The 19,711-nt window shown below is 45.7% G+C and overlaps 1 protein-coding gene across 1 annotated transcript in view; it reads right to left on the reverse strand.

Moving 5' to 3' along the window:
* LOC137439422 (uncharacterized) overlaps window positions 1-19,711 on the reverse strand; it is a 100,116-nt gene that overhangs the window by 1,247 nt on the left and 79,158 nt on the right. The window contains exons 7-10 of the mRNA XM_068135161.2: window positions 5,065-5,183; window positions 3,045-3,141; window positions 2,665-2,872; window positions 1,993-2,340 (exon numbers count right to left, since the gene is read on the reverse strand). Of these exons, the coding sequence (XP_067991262.1) occupies window positions 1,993-2,340; window positions 2,665-2,872; window positions 3,045-3,141; window positions 5,065-5,183 (772 nt within the window). The remainder of the gene's footprint in view (window positions 1-1,992; window positions 2,341-2,664; window positions 2,873-3,044; window positions 3,142-5,064; window positions 5,184-19,711) is intronic.

Here is a 19,711-nt window from a genome sequence, read left to right on the forward strand (position 1 = left end):
AAGTAGTCAGTTTTTACTTTTCTCCACAAAAAGAAAAGAATATTAATTTGTCTCTTCTACCAACACTTGGGGGAGTCCTAATTCCTATCTTCTTGTGGGGTCAGCCAAGGAACATTTGTGGCCCAGGTATGCTATAAGCTGGCTGGCCAGGTGTGACATTTGACTGGAGGTGGCAGGAATTTGGAATTTGTTCATTGTGCTGGAGATAACTTGCCTACTCTTCACAATGGATATTGTGGGATCATTAACATCCACCAACTAATGCTTGCCACAAACAGGACGCCCAGTTTCACGTCCATCCGAGGACATCCGAGGACGGATACACTGATGAATCACCCTGCCTGTGGATGACCGTTTATAGCTGGGTCGGGATTCAAACCCAGACGCGTCTACCTCGAGGCTACCCTGCCAGGCCCAGAATATTAACTTTTTGCAAAGCACTTTTTAAAACTTTTTAAAACACACCATGATAATACCCAGCATTGTGTGTAAATGTCAAGAAAAAAGAAAAAAGAGAAATACTAAATAAGGAAGACGGTTTTCAACAACGACATGCAGGCGTCGCTCACCACAGATAACATTTCATGCCTCAGCATTTTAGCTTCGGAGAAATATAAATAAACATTGCTTTTTAAATTTTAGTAGATAAGGCCGCGAACATTAAACAAGAACGATTTCCAAAAAATGCATTATATATTTATTACCTATTTGCTCCACTCTGAGCCGTTTTGTGGTTCAGTCAAACTATCATGTGTAATTACAACAATTAGTTTTTGATGTCAAGACACCATTAAAAATATAATGAACCACCATGGCATGAGAAACGCATTTGTTGTTCCAATTCTTCAACAGTGGTGTATGCATGTGGTGTATGTGGTGTATGTGGTGTATGTATGTATGTATGTATGTATGTATGTATGTATGTATATATATATATATATATTACAAACACGTTTGATTTGCTGCTACATTCCAGGTATAATCAGACTATTCTTGTTTGAAACCATTAGTGGTGTGCGATGTTTAAGAGATGTTTTTCTCGAATTGAAGACCGTGACCTATATTTCACAAATACGTGTGTAATGACTTATCAAGCAACTGAAATTGTAACTCTGCTGATCATATGCACTTTCCCCCTCCTCCCTTACCACCAGCACCACCACCAGCACCAGCACCACCAGCACTACTGATTCTCCCACCACCAGCACTACTGATTCTCCCTATTCTCCATTACAATGCCTGTCAAAGCAAATTTATTGAAAAGAAACTCTGTTTCATTATGATTGCCAAAATACTTGTGACCAAAGAAACGAAAAACGAATAAACAACTTTTATTAAACTACAATTATCTGAAGCAGAGTTGGGGAAGGTTTGCTAAAAATGGACATTATCGTTTTTCTACGGAATTACTTTTTTCTTCTTCAAATTACCACAAACAACAGCTGGTGCAACTTCGAGAACCTGTTATAAGAAAATGGTATGGGGCCCCCCATTTGGTACATCGAAAAAAAATGACAAAGTCCATACCATTTTGGACAATCTCAAAACCAGACTAGAACGGCACTCGGTAGAGCGAGTACCTCCGCCAGGGTTAACAGTTTATGTTTTGCATTCACCAATAGGCCGGATGTGCATTCGGACCTGAATCAAAATCGAATCGACTTGTTCTTTTCGCCGAACAAACTCATCCACCTAATTTTGTCATAATCCGGCTTCATCTTTTTGAGATATCATACTATATATTGTTTTTGGCCCCATCTCCCAATGGTGAAGAATCACTTAAAAACCTCCCAGATCCAGGTTTAGATTTGGATCCTCACCAAAATCGAAACAATGTGGCCTCGTCAGTCGTCATACACCTAACCTGTCCACCAAGTTTTATCCGACTCCGTCCACAACATTGAGATATTTTGTTCAGACAGATAGACAAAGACAGACAAGGGTGAAAATATAATCTCTGTCAACCTTTGGTGGCAAAGGTATAAGGCCTACCTTGAATCTCAAGCCCCATGATGCTCGGATTGATTGCGTCCACCTCAAGACCCTGGTCAACTTCAAGCAATCCGTCGCAGTTGTCGTTCAGGTGACCGTGACCGATAGGAGAACCGTCGACTCTCTGAATCTGATCCCGCTGGGGTGATGCGCGTGTGGAGCTCGGAGACTCCAAAGAAAGGTTACAATTGACCAAGGGAGCGCAGAATTGCGCATGGGAGGGTCGCCCAGGTGCAGACAGTGTTTGTGCTAGTCCACTTGGTGGCGTCACAGCACCTTGAGTGTGACAATGAAGTTTTGGAGATTCCGGCTTTTCCAGCTTGTCCACCACAAAACGATCGAGAGCTTCTGTTGCAGAAAATCAAATTTGGTTATGAGCTGTTGACCTGAACTTTATATATCAAATGTAGCCATAGCCATCATTATGGATTCAATGTTGTTAGAATGAAAACAAAAACTTATGTTAAGTAACTATTCCAACAAAAAAGAAAAATTCCAACATAAAAACTACATTTTGATTTTAATAAGTCGTAATAAATTGCTTTATAATACCTCGCTTTTGTCTTATAACAAACATTTAACCATTACTTTGACCAACCTGTGGGAGGAGATCGTCATGACAGCATAATCTAGCAAACCATACCACTTCGCAAACAGAGAAACAGGCCATACCGGGGTTTGCCATGCTCCTACGAATGGCCAGCGGATCTTTGCGTTTCCACTTTTGCATCTCTTCATCCATCTTTTCCACTTTGGCTGGGTTCAACGTCCAGAGGCAGCCTTTGCGTGATGACCCACCGGCCTTGTTTTCAATCTTTTCAAAACATTTATTGAGCGATAGGTTGTGACGGACCGAGTTCTTCCAACCATCAGGCGCCGTCTAATGAACGTGACAAAAATAATTACTTTTAAATTTGTGTCATGAGAGGAACATCACAGAGTTAGGCATTCAGCTCATCTCATAAGCAATTATAAGGAAGATAATACACATTAAGTAAAAAAATAAAAACGCAAAGGTCATGACATCTTTTTGCGCAGCAAGCCTCACCAACCTTAAAGTAAGGGAAGTTTTCCGTCATGAAGTTGTAGATTTCGCTCACGGGTAGACTTCCCATTTTGCTATTCTTCAGGGCCATAGCAATTAAGCAGCTGTTGAACAGATGGACATTTTCTCAGGATTAATGTACCAGGGGCTGAGGCAATCATGTTGAAAGAGTAGCAACCAAGCATCCTCGTATGCTTCTCTCGAATTTTTTTTTTTTTTTTTGGTATACAGAGTCGAGGCTCATGAAAGAGCTAACATTTATCAAACAAACAAATCAAACAAACAAGCAAACAAAGTATATAAAAAGGGGAGCAGTCGACAAGATGGGGAGAGAAGGGGAGGGAGCACACAAACACAACATTTGAGAGCAGGGACATCGGGAGATGTGTGGGAGGGAGAGGGCCTGGGGGGAGGCAGGATAGGTATAAAACGAAAGGACACCAAGGACTTCCAGGAAAGAAGACAAAAGTCACCTCAAAAAAATGGATTTGGGGTGAAATTAGCGGGGGTAGAAAAGATCAAGGTTTTGGATTGGGGAAGATAAGAGATGGTGGTGAACAGCCGTTTTAAAGACCTGGAGGGTGGAGTGGGATTGAAGAGAGTGAGGGAGTTTGTTCCAGAGGCGGGAGAAAAGAGGAATGAAGGAGTGAAGGTGAGCAGAGAGTCTTGATTTTGGCAGTTTAACCATGAGAGGGTGGCAGGCAGATCTTGTACGACCTGTAGGAATATTTGGGGGACAGAGCCCAGAGAGAGCTGGGGGAGCAAGGCCGGAGAGGAGTCGGTGGAAGACAGAAAGACCACCAACCTGGTGGCCAACCTGGTCAAAAAACATTTGGAATGCACATACATATGTTTTATTGTAAGGGTCGTGGAGGAGCTTCTGCATAAATGAGAGGGCTGCGATCGGAGATCGCTGATGGTTCTCTGTATATCCAACTCAAAGTATTAGCCAATTGGTAGAAATTGAAATTCTGCCTCATAATGAAAACTAATTTTTTTTTTTTTTCAAAAGGCTCACCATTGAAATTAAATAATTAAAAAGTAATAAAATTAAAGAACAGGGAAATTAAGTAATTAAAAAAGTAATAAAATTAAAGAATAGGGAAACTAAATATTGAAGAATAAAATTAGAAAATTTAAAATGAAAAATACATAATTGAAGATTGGGGAAAAATAAAATAATTGAAAAATTAAATTCTTCTTCAAAAGGTGGGACACCATGGACAACAAGACTAAACACTTAATGCTTAACTTAACTAAACACTTAATGCCTCCTGGGAACCATAATAATATACTGGATATTTAGGGAGAGGTGGACATCGTTATAAACAATGAGAGATCAACGGTGTACGAGACGACGGTATGAGAATTATATGAGACGGTGGACAAATCAACACATTACGACATTTTCTCTCTACAAAATGGATGCTCATGGAAGAGCAAGGTGACGGAGGGTGTGAACTTGCAGCATGGCTGCGGTGAAACTCTTGGAGACAATAAGCAAGGGAATGAACTAACGCGATGATTACAAGGTGCATGCACGAGGTTGGTTTCGGAAGGGTTAATGGGGGTGATAAAGATTTTTGGCGAGGTTGGGGAATGACGCGAGATGGCGGTGCGCAGGATTCGAAGCCGGAGTCCTCGCACCATGAGCCCTGCGTTTATAAGGAATGCTAAACAGGCCAGCCTGAGGCCCCACTGCCTGTTATATTTATGCTGATTATTTTGTCCAATTAAAATTAACATAGAATAAAAGAAGCACAAGGATGGAAGTGTTTTTAAATGGAGGTTGCGACTCAACATTCTATTTGTATGCTAATCTTAGAGTTTGACAATGAAACAGATGGTCGCGTAGAATTTCCCATACAAGGAGCTTCATCAGTACAGTGTAGTGAATTACAAAAAGGTAATTAATTAATGTATTACTATTTTGACATGTAAATGTGGAAGAGCCTCGTGCGGCTTTTAGAACAACTTGTGATTTGTGGAGCTCAAAGATCTGTTCCAGAAAATGAATTTTACAATACCTGTATGAATAAATAGGCTTGGGGTAAACTTTCTGTTGGCTGTTGCGACCTTGTGTCTGAGCACCTTTGTGGTACTGCTGAGATGAAAATGGCCCGTTGAACATGGACGCATCCGTGAACTGTTAAACGGGAGAAAAAACAAACAAACAAGTACAAGTTAAAAAGGAAGGAGAGAGAGAGGTTGAGATCTGCACAAGGAAATGTTTGATGGTGCTTTTTACGTATTTACTGCCTCGTTAGGAAGTCAAAGTCAATTCACTACTCAGGTAAATGCCCGATTGGCTCCAACTCTTACTGCATGCGGGACATCACGAATGCAAAGATGTGCAAATCATGCAAACGATTTTGGGCGACAAAATAAATCGGCAAAGGTAGAAATATGTAACATGCAGTCGGAAGATAAAGGTGTGAATACAAGTATATATTAGGTAGAGGAAAATAAGGGAGGAAGACAGGCAAGTTAAAATAAATACATCTTACAGCTCTTGCATCAACTAACATAATTGAATGGACCACTCACATTACATAAACACTCAAACAAGAGAGAAGCTTCCATGCCACCTCCCTCCCTCCCAAAAAAGTATATATATATATATATATACACACACATACATACAGTCACGTGAAAAAGTAAGTACACCCCATGTAAAGTTTTGACTTTTTCAACATATTTCAACATACAGCTATTTGATCTTCATTTCAACAATATTGACAGATAAAGGTGATATAATATAACAAATATCACGAAAATTTACATTTTGTAGTCCATTGTATAATTTAAATAAATATAAATGCAAATTTCGCATGTGGAAAAAGTAAGTACACCCTTGGCTCGAATAGGTGGTATTGCCCCCTTTGGCAGAAACAACCTCAAGTAGGCGTTTCTTATAACTGTCTACCAGTCTCTGACATCGACTGGGAGAAATTTTTGCCCACTCCTCCGTGCAGAATTCTTTCAGCAGTGCGATGTTTGAGGGGTTTCTTGCATGCACAGCTCGTTTCAAATCCCCCACAACATCTCGATGGGATTTAGATCCGGGCTTTGACTTGGCCATTCCAGAACCCTCCATTTCTTTCTTTTCAGCCATTCCTTGGTGGATTTACTGGTATGTTTAGGGTCATTGTCATGTTGCAAGGTTCACCTTCGGTTGAGCTTCAACTTTCCGACAGATGGCCTCACATTATCCTCAAGCACCCTCTGGTACAATGAAGAATTCATAGTGGATTCTCTGATGGTGAGCTGCCCAGGCCCTGATGCAGCAAAGCTTCCCCAAACCATAATATTTCCACCACCATGGTTTACAGTTGGTATCAGGTTCTTGTGGTCAAATGCTGTCTTTGGTTTTCGCCAAACATGTCTTCTGGTACTGTGGCCAAATAGCTCTACCTTTGACTCATCTGTCCAGAGCACATTGTTCCAGAAGTGCTGGTCTTTGCCTAGTTGTTCATTGGCAAACGTTAGTCTTGCCCTGATGTTATTTTTGGACAGCAAAGGTTTCCTCCTGGCACACCTCCCATGTAGATCAAATTTGTGCAGCCTCTTTCTAATGGTAGACTCATGCACTTTGACATCAACAGTGGCAAGAGCTAACTGTAGGTCCCGTGATGACATTCTGGGGTTCTTAGAGACTACTTTCAGCATATTGCGGTCTGCTCTCGGGCTGAACTTGCTGGGGCGGCCTGGCCTGAACAAGTTGGCAGTTGTTTGGAACCTTCTCCACTTGTAGATGATCTTCCGGGCAGTCGAATGATTGATTTCAAATTGTTTGGAGATCTTTTTTAATCCCTTCCCAGACTCGTAGGCATCTATAACCTTCTTTCTGAAAGCCTCAGAAAGCTCTTTTGATCTCAGCATGGTGATGCTGCACACTTCAACAACAAAGAGCAAACCAAACTAAATGTCTGAGGTTTAAATAAGACAGGTTCTTCCAAGATCCTCTCTAACGATGTTCTAATCATTTGCACCTGAGCTGGTGCACCTGATTCTAATTTTAGGTATTTGAAGAAGTGATAAACGTAGGGGTGTACTTACTTTTTCCACATGTGAAATTTGCATTTATGTTTATTTAAATTGGGATTATGAATAACAGCACAAAAACAACAGTAATCAATTGTACAACCAATATATCATTCCTATGATGGTACCATCAGTTTCGTACAATGTAACTCACTGTGCTCCAAGTGAGCGAAAATAACATTCCCAATGTCTCTGTCCCAGCTTTAAGCCAAAGTCGATCCACGCTCCAGTGATCGTCAGAACGATGTTGTATCGAGACCAGAATCCCGCTCGGTTGACAGTCACACTGTCAAAGATGGGCAAAGGTACCCTCAAGAGGCGACTGGGAAATCACACCTTCGTGTATGGATGTTCAACGGCTCCCCACACGGCGAACCGCAAATTCCCACTTGAAATCCATGTTACACATGCAAACCAGGCTAACGGCTGGATGCGTTGAAATGGTTGGAGCGAGGTGAAAAACCTGGAGCGATGCGAAATCAGGCACGAGGCAAAATGGCCAACGGTCCGTTCTCGAGACGTAACGGCACTCCAATGATTCTCTTTGGAATCAACCGCAAAACCTGTCACGCAGGTTTATCTGTCACAGCGATAACAACTCTGTCGCAGGATTCCCTTTCCCAGGAAACCCAAAGTTCACTTGTGACCCCCGTTCGCCAGCGTTTGCTCAAAACCTCAATGCAGCTCGGCTCCTTCTCCGACCTCACTTGCTCCGCCTCCTTTTCCTCCTCTTCGTCCTCGTCCGGTTCCCGATCCGGTTTCCGGTTTCTTTTAAAACACTAACTTTTTTTACCTTTCAAAAACAGTTATCTCTATTTCACCTAAACGATAATAATAGTACATGCAACCAAAAATGTTTACCGTGGATGAGAACCACAACAACGGAAGTGACGAATCCATAACACTTCCCCCCCTCAAGAAAGAAAGTTGGAACTTAGTGAAAACTTTCTTTGCATGCAAAAACTCTTTTAACAAACAAAAGTAAAACTCACTCACAAATGATCAATTCATGTGAGCAACAATAATTAATATTCCCCAAAATAAAGCAACAAAACTTCCAAACAACCTACAGGAATTTCCAAAGTTAGTTCACTCTGGATAAAGCATCAGCAACGACATTGTCCCTGCCCTTTACATGCTCAATTTCCAAGTTGAACTCCTGCAAAGCCAAACTCCATCTCATCAACCTCTGATTTTTATTTTTCATTTTTTGAATGAAGGTTAAGGGGTTGTGATCAGTGAAGACTTTTATAGGAAAGGTAGTAGTTCCTAGATACACCTCATAATGCTGAAGCGCTAGCAGGAGAGCAAGGGTCTCTTTTTCCACGCTGGCATAATTTGCCTGGTGTTTGTTAAACTTTTTGGAATAATAGCACACCGGGTGATCCACTCCATCCTCATCTTCCTGTAATAGAACTGCCCCAGCCCCCACATCACTTGCACAAATGGTCAACTTGAATGGTTCTTGAAAATCCGGGGCTGCTAGGACAGGAGAGCTCATTAATATTGCTTTGACGTGGGCAAAACAACCCTAACAAACTTGGTCTCTTTCCTCAGCAAATTCGTTAAAGGGGCTACCACATCAGAAAAATTCCTGCAGAACCGCCGGTACAAACCAGCCATACCCAAGAATCTCATCAGCTCCTTCTTCCCTTTTGGAACTTGGAAGCGATCAATGGCTTCTATCTTGGCTGTCACCGGTTGCACCTGACCCTGACCTACTACATGGCCTGGGATCACCACCTGTGTTTTTACAAACTCACTCTTAGATAAGTTGATGGTCAACCCTGCCTCGGTCAGTTTCTTGAAAAATGCATGAATTTGTTTAATATGATCTTCCATGGTCATAGTGTGGATGATGACATCATCCAGATAAGCCTCCACCCCCTCAAGGTCTGCAATAAGCTTCTTAATCAGCCATTGAAATGTAGCAGGCCCGTTTTTCAATCCAAAGGGAAGAACCTTGTACTGATACAACCCATTTGGTGTGACTAAAGCCAGGATTTCCTTGGCTCTATCAGTAAGAGGAATCTGCCAATACCCTTGCAGTGAAATTATACCAAAGTTGAACCCAGGAGAGTTACTCGCTTCCGCCACTGAAGGGCGTCTATAAAACCTGGGACGTCCGCGACGCGGAGCCACTCCTGTGACATTTACATTACATGTAGTCTTGAATGGTACGTATATGCTAGACTCACACATATATGCTAGACTAGCTTGCTTTGTCTATTATTATCGGTCCGCTCAGTATGATACCAAGATCCTGATATCTATTGCATGATTGTATTTTTACAGGATGATGCCAAAGATCTAATTGAGATTAAACCTACCTATGGGACAAAGTTGTGGATCTGGTTGATTTTCACAACACTTAATCTCAATTAGATCTACGGAAATGGCGGGACACAAGATGATCAATGTACCGATACTCGGCTCCGACCCACAAGCTGAGGAATCGGGCTCGGTGTTCACTCACTGGCTCAAAACGCTGGAGAACCAGTTCGGCGCCCAGGATGCCGTACCCATCGCTGAAACGAAGCTGTCTGTGCTACAGACCAAAGTCGACCACAACGTTTACAGGAGCATCGTTTGATGTACGACGTACGATACCACCGTGGCAGAACTAAAGCGCCTTTACATGAAGAAACGGAGCGTGGTGTACAACAGGCATCTGCCCGCCACGCGACGTCAACAGCCAACCGAGTCGATCGACCGCTTCGCTCAGGAGCTGCGGCACGACAGTACTCAAGAGGTACGGACACACGAGCAAGTCCAAGACGATCTTGTCCGAGACGCTTTCGTCTCTGGAATCAGCTCTACAGATCTGAGACTCAGGCTCTTGGAGACAGCTGACCTGATGTTCGCGGAGGCACTACGAGTGGCCAACGTTTACACTGAGGCCCGGAAACAATCCACCGCTTATGACCACGCACGGGTCGTTGCGGGGACTACTCAACTCGCGCGACTGGAGAGGGCTAACGCCGAGAATGCGGGTGCGGACTCGACTACGGCCGAGCCCCTGGCCGCTCCCGAGGTGGACTCGGATTCCGGCCTAGCAGCAGCTACAGCAGCCAGGCCCAGGCCTGACCGGAACGTGACGTGTTACTTCTGTGGCAACCGACAGCATCCCAGGTCAGCGTGTCCGGCTCGGGAAGCCATATGCCATTTGTGTTCTACGAAAGGACACTTTGCTAAAGTCTGCAAGAAGGCCGCGCGGGGCACACGAGCACGCGCGACCTTGAATGGGCTTATCGCCGAGCCAGCGGACCAAGCACAGAGCGGGGCGCCTCACCCGGCCTTGATGAGCTGTCCTCCTCCTCCCGGGCCCCTGGCTGCACGCATGTCCTTGGTGAAATACATCGGGCCGCCACAACAAATGTCGCGAACGCGACCGGCCGCGGAGCGATCGACCTTGACTGGCGTTTGAACGCCTTCCTCAAACAAACAAAAAGTTCCGGCTTTGAAAGCTCCTCCTATTGTGCATGCGCATGCGCCATCTGACGGCAGTGATCGAGCACATGTTGACTGCGATCTTTCGCACGTGACACGAGCGCCATCTGACGGCGGCTCGTACGAACTACACGCTCTTGGATCGGCACGTCCAACTATGCGTTTGGCACGGGGGCCCTCCGGAGGCTCCTCCGACGACCGGAAAATTGCAGCCGGTGTGGGATCCACGCGTGAGGCGCGATCTTCTCGCTCGGACGGCGCAATACCTGCCGGATCTTCTGGCCTTGATCAGGCCATTATCTCGCTCTTGGTCGAAGGCATTTTTGCACGGGCCCTAGTCGACACAGGATCTACAGATAGTTTCATCGATCAGCGGCTGGTGCGTCAACATGGTTGGCTGGTCATCGGGACTACACGACGGATCTTCATGGCCTCCCAGGGACTTCGGCTCAGCACGAAGGGGGAATGTCGATTAAAACTTGTGATAAAGGGACGCATGTTTTCCGATGTATATCTCATGGTCTTGCCTGCCTTATGTGCTGACATCCTGTTAGGACACGATTTCCTTAAGCGACATGGACGTTTGGAAATTGAATTCGGTGGGACGGACACACTTGCTGTGTGTGCACTCGCGAAAATGGAAATTGAGCCTCTTTCGCTGTTCCGCAACCTGACCACTGACTGCGCTCCTGTAGCGGTAAAATCGCGGCGCTACTCACGAGCGGGCGCGCAATTCATTGCGGAAGAAACGGCCCAACTCTTAAAGGACGGTGTTATCGAACCTAGCCGGTCACCGTGGCGGGCCCAGGTCTTAGTGGTGCGAAGTGAGGCCCATCGCCGGCGCATGGTAATCGATTACTCATAGACGGTTAATCGCTTTACACAGCTGGACGCCTACCCCTTACCGGGGATGGACGCGCTAGTACGACTGGTGGCCCAGTACTCCGTCTACAGCACTCTCGATCTGCGTAGTGCGTATCATCAGATCCCCATCTCTAGGGCTAATCGCATCTACACCGCCTTTGAATCGGGTCAAAGGTTATACCAGTTCACCCGATTACCTTTTGCGGTAACGAACGGGGTCTCCTGTTTTCAGAGGGCTATGGACGACCTCATTACTAAGGAGAACTCGACAGATGTCTTTGTCTATCTGGACAATCTTACGGTTTGTGGGTATGACCAGGAGCATCACGATGCTAATCTGAAGCGCTTCCTCGAGGTCGCACATAGGTATCGCCTAACCATGAATGAGGCTAAGTGTCGTTACTCTCAACGCACGATAGATCTTCTGGGGTACACCGTGACCCATGGCTCTGTCTCTCCGGATAAGGAGCGTCTGCGACCTTTGCTCGATATGGCCCCGCCCGGCGATCGCGCTTCGCTGAAGCGTGCTCTCGGGCTGTTCGCCCACGATTCGAAGTGGGTGCAAAATTTCTCCATGAAGCTCCGCCCCCTCATGGCCTGCGACACGTTCCCCTTGAGCCCGGCCGCCTTGGCGGCCTTCGGGGGCCTGAAGGCCGACATCGCTGGCGCCGCTGTGGCGACAATCGACGAGAGCGAATCTTTCGTCGTAGAAAGTGATGCCTCGGATCATGCGATCGCGGCGACTCTCTCCCAAGGGGGGTGCCCTGTGGCTTTCTTTTCGCGGACTCTCACCTCCGCTGAGCGGAGGCATTCGTCTGTCGAAAAGGAAGCGTACGCGATCGTCGAGTCGATTCGGCGGTGGCGACCGTACTTACTCGGGCGATGCTTCCAAATCATCACGGACCAACAAAGCGTTGCGTTCATGTACGACACCTTACATGCTCAACGTATTAAGAATGAGAAAATCACTCGCTGGCGTATCGAACTCGCCGACTTCTGCTACACCATCAAATACCGCCCGGGGAAGGATAACCTGGTCGCCGACGCCTTATCAAGGCCGGCTACGTGCGCGGGGATCGTAACTTTGGAGGGGCTGCGCACTCTGCACGACACTATGTGTCATCCAGGGGTGACGCGTTTCGCTCATTTTGTGCGTAGTGGTAATCTGCCATACTCGATTGAGGACATCCGCCGGCTCTGCCGTGACTGCGCTATATGTGCGGAACTCAAACCGCATTTTTACAACCCTCCCATGGGGTCGCTGGTTAGGGCTACTAGACCGTGGGAGAGATTGGCAATGGATGATGCCAAAGATCTAATTGAGATTAAGTGTTGTGAAAATCAACCAGATCCACAACTTTGTCCCATAGGTAGGTTTAATCTCAATTAGATCTTTGGCATCATCCTGTAAAAATACAATCATGCAATAGATATCAGGATCTTGGTATCATACCGAGCGGACCGATAATAATAGACAAAGCAAGCTAGTCTAGCATATATGTGCGAGTCTAGCATATACGTACCATTCAAGACTACATGTAAAGTAAATGTACTTTTGCTCATACTGAGCGGACGGCTGCCACGGTCATACGGTGCCTGCAGAATTTGTTTTCTATGTTTGGGTATCCGGCCTACGTGCATACCGATCGGGGTGCGGTGTTCCTGTCGCAGGAGGTGAGAGGTTATTTGCTCCAAAATAATGTTGCTTCGAGTTACACCACACCGTACAGACCCCAGGCGAATGGGCAGATCGAACGCTTCAATGGGATTATATGGAGGGCCGTCATGCTAAGCCTCCGGACCCTCAGCCGGGGTCTCGATAAATGGGCTTGGTCGCTACCTGCGGCTCTGAACTCGATCCGGGCTCTCCTATGTACGGCCACCAACCAGACTCCTCACGAACGACTGTTCCACCACCCTAGAAGCTCGGGTAGTATCCGATCTTTACCCAGCTGGCTCACTGAGCCGGGGCCGGCTTATCTCAAACGAGCGGTGCGCACGAGCAAGTACGACCCCTTTGTGGATAAGGTGCAGGTACTCCAGGCTAATCCCGAGCATGCTCGTGTGCTGACGGCAGATGGACGCGAGTCCACTGTCTCCGTACGCCATCTCGCCCCTTGTGGGGTCATCGACCCTTATAGGGATATCGACGAACTGATCTACGAGTCTATGGACTCTACTGAAGCTTCCTCTATGGAACCTTTGCCGTCACCTTTGCCGTCACCTACACCCCTGCCTGAAGGCTCTGAGGTCCCCCCTCCGACACCTGCCTCCAGCGGCTACTCCGATGGGGACTCCGGGCTTGGGGACGCCGCACCCGGTAGTTTCCGGACGCGGGCTGGCAGGGTAGTTCGCCACCCTGACTGCTACGGGTGGACCGACTGACATGGAATGACGTACCCTAATCAATTAATGCTGACGCACGCTTGTGATCTGCCTAGCGGCAGTATAGTTCTAACGGCGGGGAGAATGTAGTGAAATTATACCAAAGTTGAACCCAGGAGAGTTACTCGCTTCCGCCACTGAAGGGCGTCTATAAAACCTGGGACGTCCGCGACGCGGAGCCACTCCTGTGACATTTACTTTACATGTAGTCTTGAATGGTACGTATATGCTAGACTCGCACATATATGCGAGACTAGCTTGCTTTGTCTATTATTATCGGTCCGCTCAGTATGATACCAAGATCCTGATATCTATTGCATGATTGTATTTTTACAGGATGATGCCAAAGATCTAATTGAGATTAAACCTACCTATGGGACAAAGTTGTGGATCTGGTTGATTTTCACAACAACCCTTTCAGCAAGTCAAATTTAGTTACAAATTTAGCTGGGCCTATTCTATCAATACAGTCATCAATCCTCGGGATGGGATATGAGTCGGTCTTGGTCACTGCATTAACCCGTTTTAAATCCGTACAACAGCTAAAACTGCCATCGCGCTTTGGAACCAACACACATGGTGAGCTCCATTCACTGCTGCTTGGTTCGATGATGTCATTCTCCAACATATACTGAACCTCCTTCCGAAGATACTCCATCTTCACAGGGTTCATCCGATAGGGGTGTTGCTTCACAGGAGTGGCTTCCCCCACCTCAATATCATGATATACCAAGTCAGTACGACCAGGTACATCTGTGAACAAATGTGCAAACTCAAAAATTAGGCTGGACAGTTGTCCTTTTTGTTCCCCCGTCAAATGACCTAATTTCTCATCTAAATGACAACACTTCCGAGTTCGTCAATCTGGGACAAGCCTGGTCATCAAAGTTATCAAACTTCACACCGGCCGCAACCTCTGGATTCTCTTGCACCCCGACTACAGGCACGACAGGTGCCATTTTATCATTTTATCCACAGGCTTCCTCTCATAATATTTCTTCAGTCGGTTGACATGACACAGCTGCCGCTTTTTCCGTCGGTCGGGAGTTGTCACCACGTAATCTGTTTCATTAACCCTCCTTTTGATTGCATAGGGACCAAAATATCGAGCCTGTAGTGGCTGACCTGGAACAGGAAGTAACACTAACACCCGGTCCTCAGGACTGAAATTTCTTATCTGAGATTTCTTGTCATGTCTCACTTTCATTTTATCCTGTGTCACTTTCAAGTTCTTCTCGCAACTTCACAAGTCTTTGCCAATCTGTGCCTAACCGTTGACACATACTCTACCACTGTTGACTGTGACTCCTCCTGTAGCCAATGTTCTTTCACCAATTTAAATGGTCCTCGCACTGCGTGTCCAAACACAAGTTCAAAAGGACTGAATCCCAATGACTCCTGAACAGATTCCCTCGTAGCAAACAACAATAAGGGTATTCCTTCATCCCAATCCTTGTCACATTCAAAACAATACGTTCTGATCATATTCTTCAATGTCTGTTGAAACCTTTCCAAGGCCCCTTGGCTCTCGGGATGGTAAGTACTTGATCTTACTTGCTCCACTCCCAACAGGTATACCACTTGCTGAAAAAGCGTTGACATGAAATTGGAACCCTGATCAGACTGGATGACCTAAGGTAGGCCAACCAAAGTGAAAAATTTAATCAAGGCCTTCGCAATAACTGCCACAGTAATTTTTCTACGAGGCACTGCCTCTGGGAACCTTGTGGAAGCGCACATGATGGTCAGCAAATACTGATGTCCAGCCTTAGTTTTAGGTAAAGAGCCTACACAGTCAATAATGACACGGCTGAATGGCTCTTCAAAAGCTGGAATTGGTTTTAAAGGTGCGGATGGGACTTTTTGATTAGGTTTTCCCACCAGCTGGCAAGAATGCCAAGATTTACAGAAATCCGCTACATGACGTCGCAATCCTGGCCAGAAAAAATGTACCAATGTTCTGTCACAGGTCTTGTTCACTCCAAGGTGCCCGGCCAAAGGTGTCTCATGCGCCAAACTCAATATCTCCTTCCGGTACGGCGGTGGCACCACAATTTGGTAATGAACTTTCCACTCATCGTTTGCTGGCACCTCCGATGGTCTCCATTTTCTCATGAGTATTTCCCCTTTCATGAAGTAACCAACAGGTATCTTCATAGCCTCTTCCTCTGCAACGGCTTTATCAATCAAACTCGGGCTCTCTGAATCTCCGTGTTGTTCTTCAACAAGTCTCTTTCGGACCAGCACCGTTTGCTCAACCTCGCTCCCAGATGTCTCCGACGGACACTCCATTTCCTCTTTGGTTCCAGATGCCACCTTTTCCTTAGGTTCCTTGATGTCACTCCCTTTCCTGTTACCTCTTTCAGAATTTTCCTCCAATACCTCTAAGGAACCCAAATCCACATCGCCTTCCTTCTCCTTCTCTTCAGAGCGCTTCCTACCCATAACACGAGTCACTGCACAGGATGGAAAGATACCCGGAATCTCCTGCTCTAACTGTGCGGTGTTATTTTCCATACTGGGCTTTTCAACCAACATTGGATTACCAGAAACTCGACCACCGGCCAAATCATTCCCGATAATAAAAGAGATTCCCTCTACAGGAAGAGTGGCTTGTAAACCTACGGTGACCGCTCCTGACACCAAATCAGACTTCAAATGGATGACATGAAGTGGAGCTTTAACATAGCCACCAACCCCCTGTAAAAGAACACCAACACCAGTTGCCATCTTCTCTGACAATGGCAAAATGCCCTCAAGCATCAAAGCTTGATGTGCTCCTGTGTCCCTCAATACCCTAACAGTTCTCTGGTTCGTTAAGTCTCCATCCAGTAACACAAACCTCTCTGAAATAAAAGGTTTGTAACCCTCTTGAACAAGGTCGTTCTGTGATGCCGTAACTTTGGCATGGGAACCTTCACAAGGCACTGTCCTCCAAGGACGATTTCTCGCATTGGCCAATGCATTCGGAGTTGTACTAGTCTGACTCCACTCCTGATTTTTCCTTTTCAGGGCGTAACATTGGGACATCAAATGCCCAGGTTTCTTGCAAAAAGCGCAATTAGGCCCGGAGGAAAAACTCGTGGTCTGCCTCGGGCCCCCCGGAAGATAAGTCTGTCTTGGAACTGTAGTCCTCTGATCCCTAAAAGTCACGGTATCAGATTTGTCCCCATAGTCATCTCCAGGCCGCCTCAATGAATATTTGTTCTCCGCCCATGATTTACCATAACTCCCCTGGCTAACTCTAGGCGGGAGGTTAGGTTTGTGGAACCCCATCCTATGTGTCAAGGCATAGTCATCTGCCACGGTTGCTGCCTCATACAACTCTGGTACTTTCTTTTCATCCAGATGTACTTTAATGACTGCGTGGACAGACTGTTTGAATTCCTCCACCAAGATCAATTGTCGCAACAGGTTGACGTCTTTCCCAATCCCCTACAAGTCACACCACCTATCAAACATGGTTTCCTTCATTCTGGCAAACTCCACATGGGTCTCACTCTCCCTCTTCCTGGCATTCCTGAATTTTTGCCGGTAAGCTTCAGGGACCAATTCATAGGCTTTGAGAGTGGTTTTCTTCACTATCTCATAATCTGCACATTGGTCAATCGGTAAAGCCGAATAGATATATCTTGAGCTTTACCCACCAGAACACTTTGCACTAACATAGTCCAGGACCCCACAGGCCATTTTAGCATTTGAGCCACCTTCTCAAAATGTAAAAAAAACTTGGCTACCTCCTTTTCATTGAAGGGTGGAACCAGCCTCACATGCCTACCAACATCCCAAGTGTTCTGACTAGTTGTCGAACTAGCCGGCATGGATACTACTTCTCTCCATTCCCCCAGTAATTCCAGCTCCTTGAGTTTAAGTTCCTTCTGATACTCCATGTCACGTTCCTTTAACTCCCTTTCGGCTCTCCTTTCCTCTGCTCTTTCCTCTGCTCTTCTTTCTTCTTCAGCTCTCCTTTCCTCTGCTCTTCTCTCCTCGAGTTCTCGTTCCTGTTCTGCTCTTCTTTCCCCGAGTTCCTTTTCAGCTCTCCTTTCCTCTGCTCTTCTTTCCTCGAGTTCTCGTTCCTGTTCTGCTCTTTCCTTTTATGCTTTCTTTTCCTCTGCTTTTAACCTTTCCTGGCTCTGCAGTTGCATCTCCATTTTCCGGACCTCCACATTTTCTTTTTCCTCGGGTCACCAATCCAAGGCTACCTCTTTCCATGTTCCTTGTCCCACCAGAGATTCTACCACCAATGTCTGCATCTCTGCTTTCTTCATATTAACTCGGACCTCCAAGTTAAAATATTTGACCAATATCAAGAGTTCCGATCTTTTTAATGCTTGGAACTGTGCCTCATTAGGGGACGCCGCAAACTTTTCTGCGTCAAACACCATGGTGACTAATAGTTAGCACCTGTTAACCTTCACACAAAAATTTTCAAATTTTTTTGAAAAATTTGGGAATGTTAGAAAAATTCCAAATTTGGGAATTTTGGGAATGTTAGGGAATTCTATCCCGGACGAGCCCCCAATTTCTGCTACGTGCTCCTCCCCAAACCCCGGTCATGGTGTACCTCCGAGCCCCGAAAGGAGTCACGGCAGAAAAATGTGTTATTCTGTGTCTTAGATCAATGGTGAAACCACACCAATTGTTACCAACAAACAAGTATTGTATTAAGCTCACACAAGAATAACAGTACAGCAACAATAGTAATCAATTGTACAACCAATATATGATGGTACCATCAGGTTCGTACAATATAACTCACTGTGCTCCAAGTGAGCGAAAAGAAGAACATTCCCAATGTTCCTATTCCGGGATCAAGCCAAAGTCGATCCGCTCCAGTAATCTTCAGAACGATGTCTAATCGAGACCAGAATCCCGTTCGGATGCAGCACACAGTCACGCTGCCAAAGCTGCGCAAAGGTTCCCTCAAGGCAACTGGGAAATCACACCCTCGGGTATGGACGTTCCACGGCTCCCAATCGGCGAACCGCAGATTTCCCACTCAAAAGCCACGTTACACACACACACCAGATTAACGTCTGAATGCGGTGACAATGGTTAAAGCGAGGTGAAAAACCTTGAGCGATGCGCAAATCCTGCGCGAGGTAAAAATGGCCGACGGCCCGTTCTCGTGGCGTAACGGCACTCCGATGAGTCTCTTCGGAATCAACCGCAAAACCTGTCACGCAGGTTTATCTGTCACAGCGATAACAACTCTGTCGCAGGAATCCCTTTCCCAGGAAACCCAAAGTTCACACGTGACCCTCCTTCGCCAACGTTCGCTCAGAACCTTGAAACAGCTCGGCTTCTTGTCTGACTCACTCGCTCCGCCTTCTCTTCCTCGTCGTCCGGTTCCGGTTTCATTTAAATCTAACTTTTTTACCTTTTGAAAATAGTAATCTCTATTTCCCTTAAACGACAACAATAATAGTACATGGAATCAAAAATGTTTACAGTGGATGAAAACCACAACAACGGAAGTGACGAATCCGTAACAATAGGTATTCAAACCCTTTACCTAATTAACCCAAAATCACTTCAGTAATAAATTATTTGTTTCAAAGGTGACAAAATAAATAGCTCCATGGGGGACTGACGGTTACCCCATGATTTCTGAGAAGATTTTAAACTAAATTACCTGATCATTTGAGGAGAAACCACCCTTTAGGACAAACACCCCTTTTACTCCATTTAAATGGGAGGATCTGGATGAGGAGTACAACCCCATGAAACCTTATTGTCCTGATGCATTGTACCAAGTTTGGTCCGTATCGCTCAGGTAGTTGTGGAATAGATGGTTTAGTTAAATGTTAAGGGAAGTATGTATGAACGAGTGGACACTGGGACCTACTCTATGAGGTTATTTCAGAGAAATAACCTAATATGTGTAATAGGTTTCACCTGTATGTAATCAGTGGTTTAATGTAAACATTA

The sequence above is a fragment of the Myxine glutinosa genome, chromosome 14 (genome assembly GCF_964187855.1).
Source record: "Myxine glutinosa chromosome 14, kmMyxGlut1.1, whole genome shotgun sequence".
Classification (NCBI taxonomy): domain Eukaryota; kingdom Metazoa; phylum Chordata; class Myxini; order Myxiniformes; family Myxinidae; genus Myxine; species Myxine glutinosa.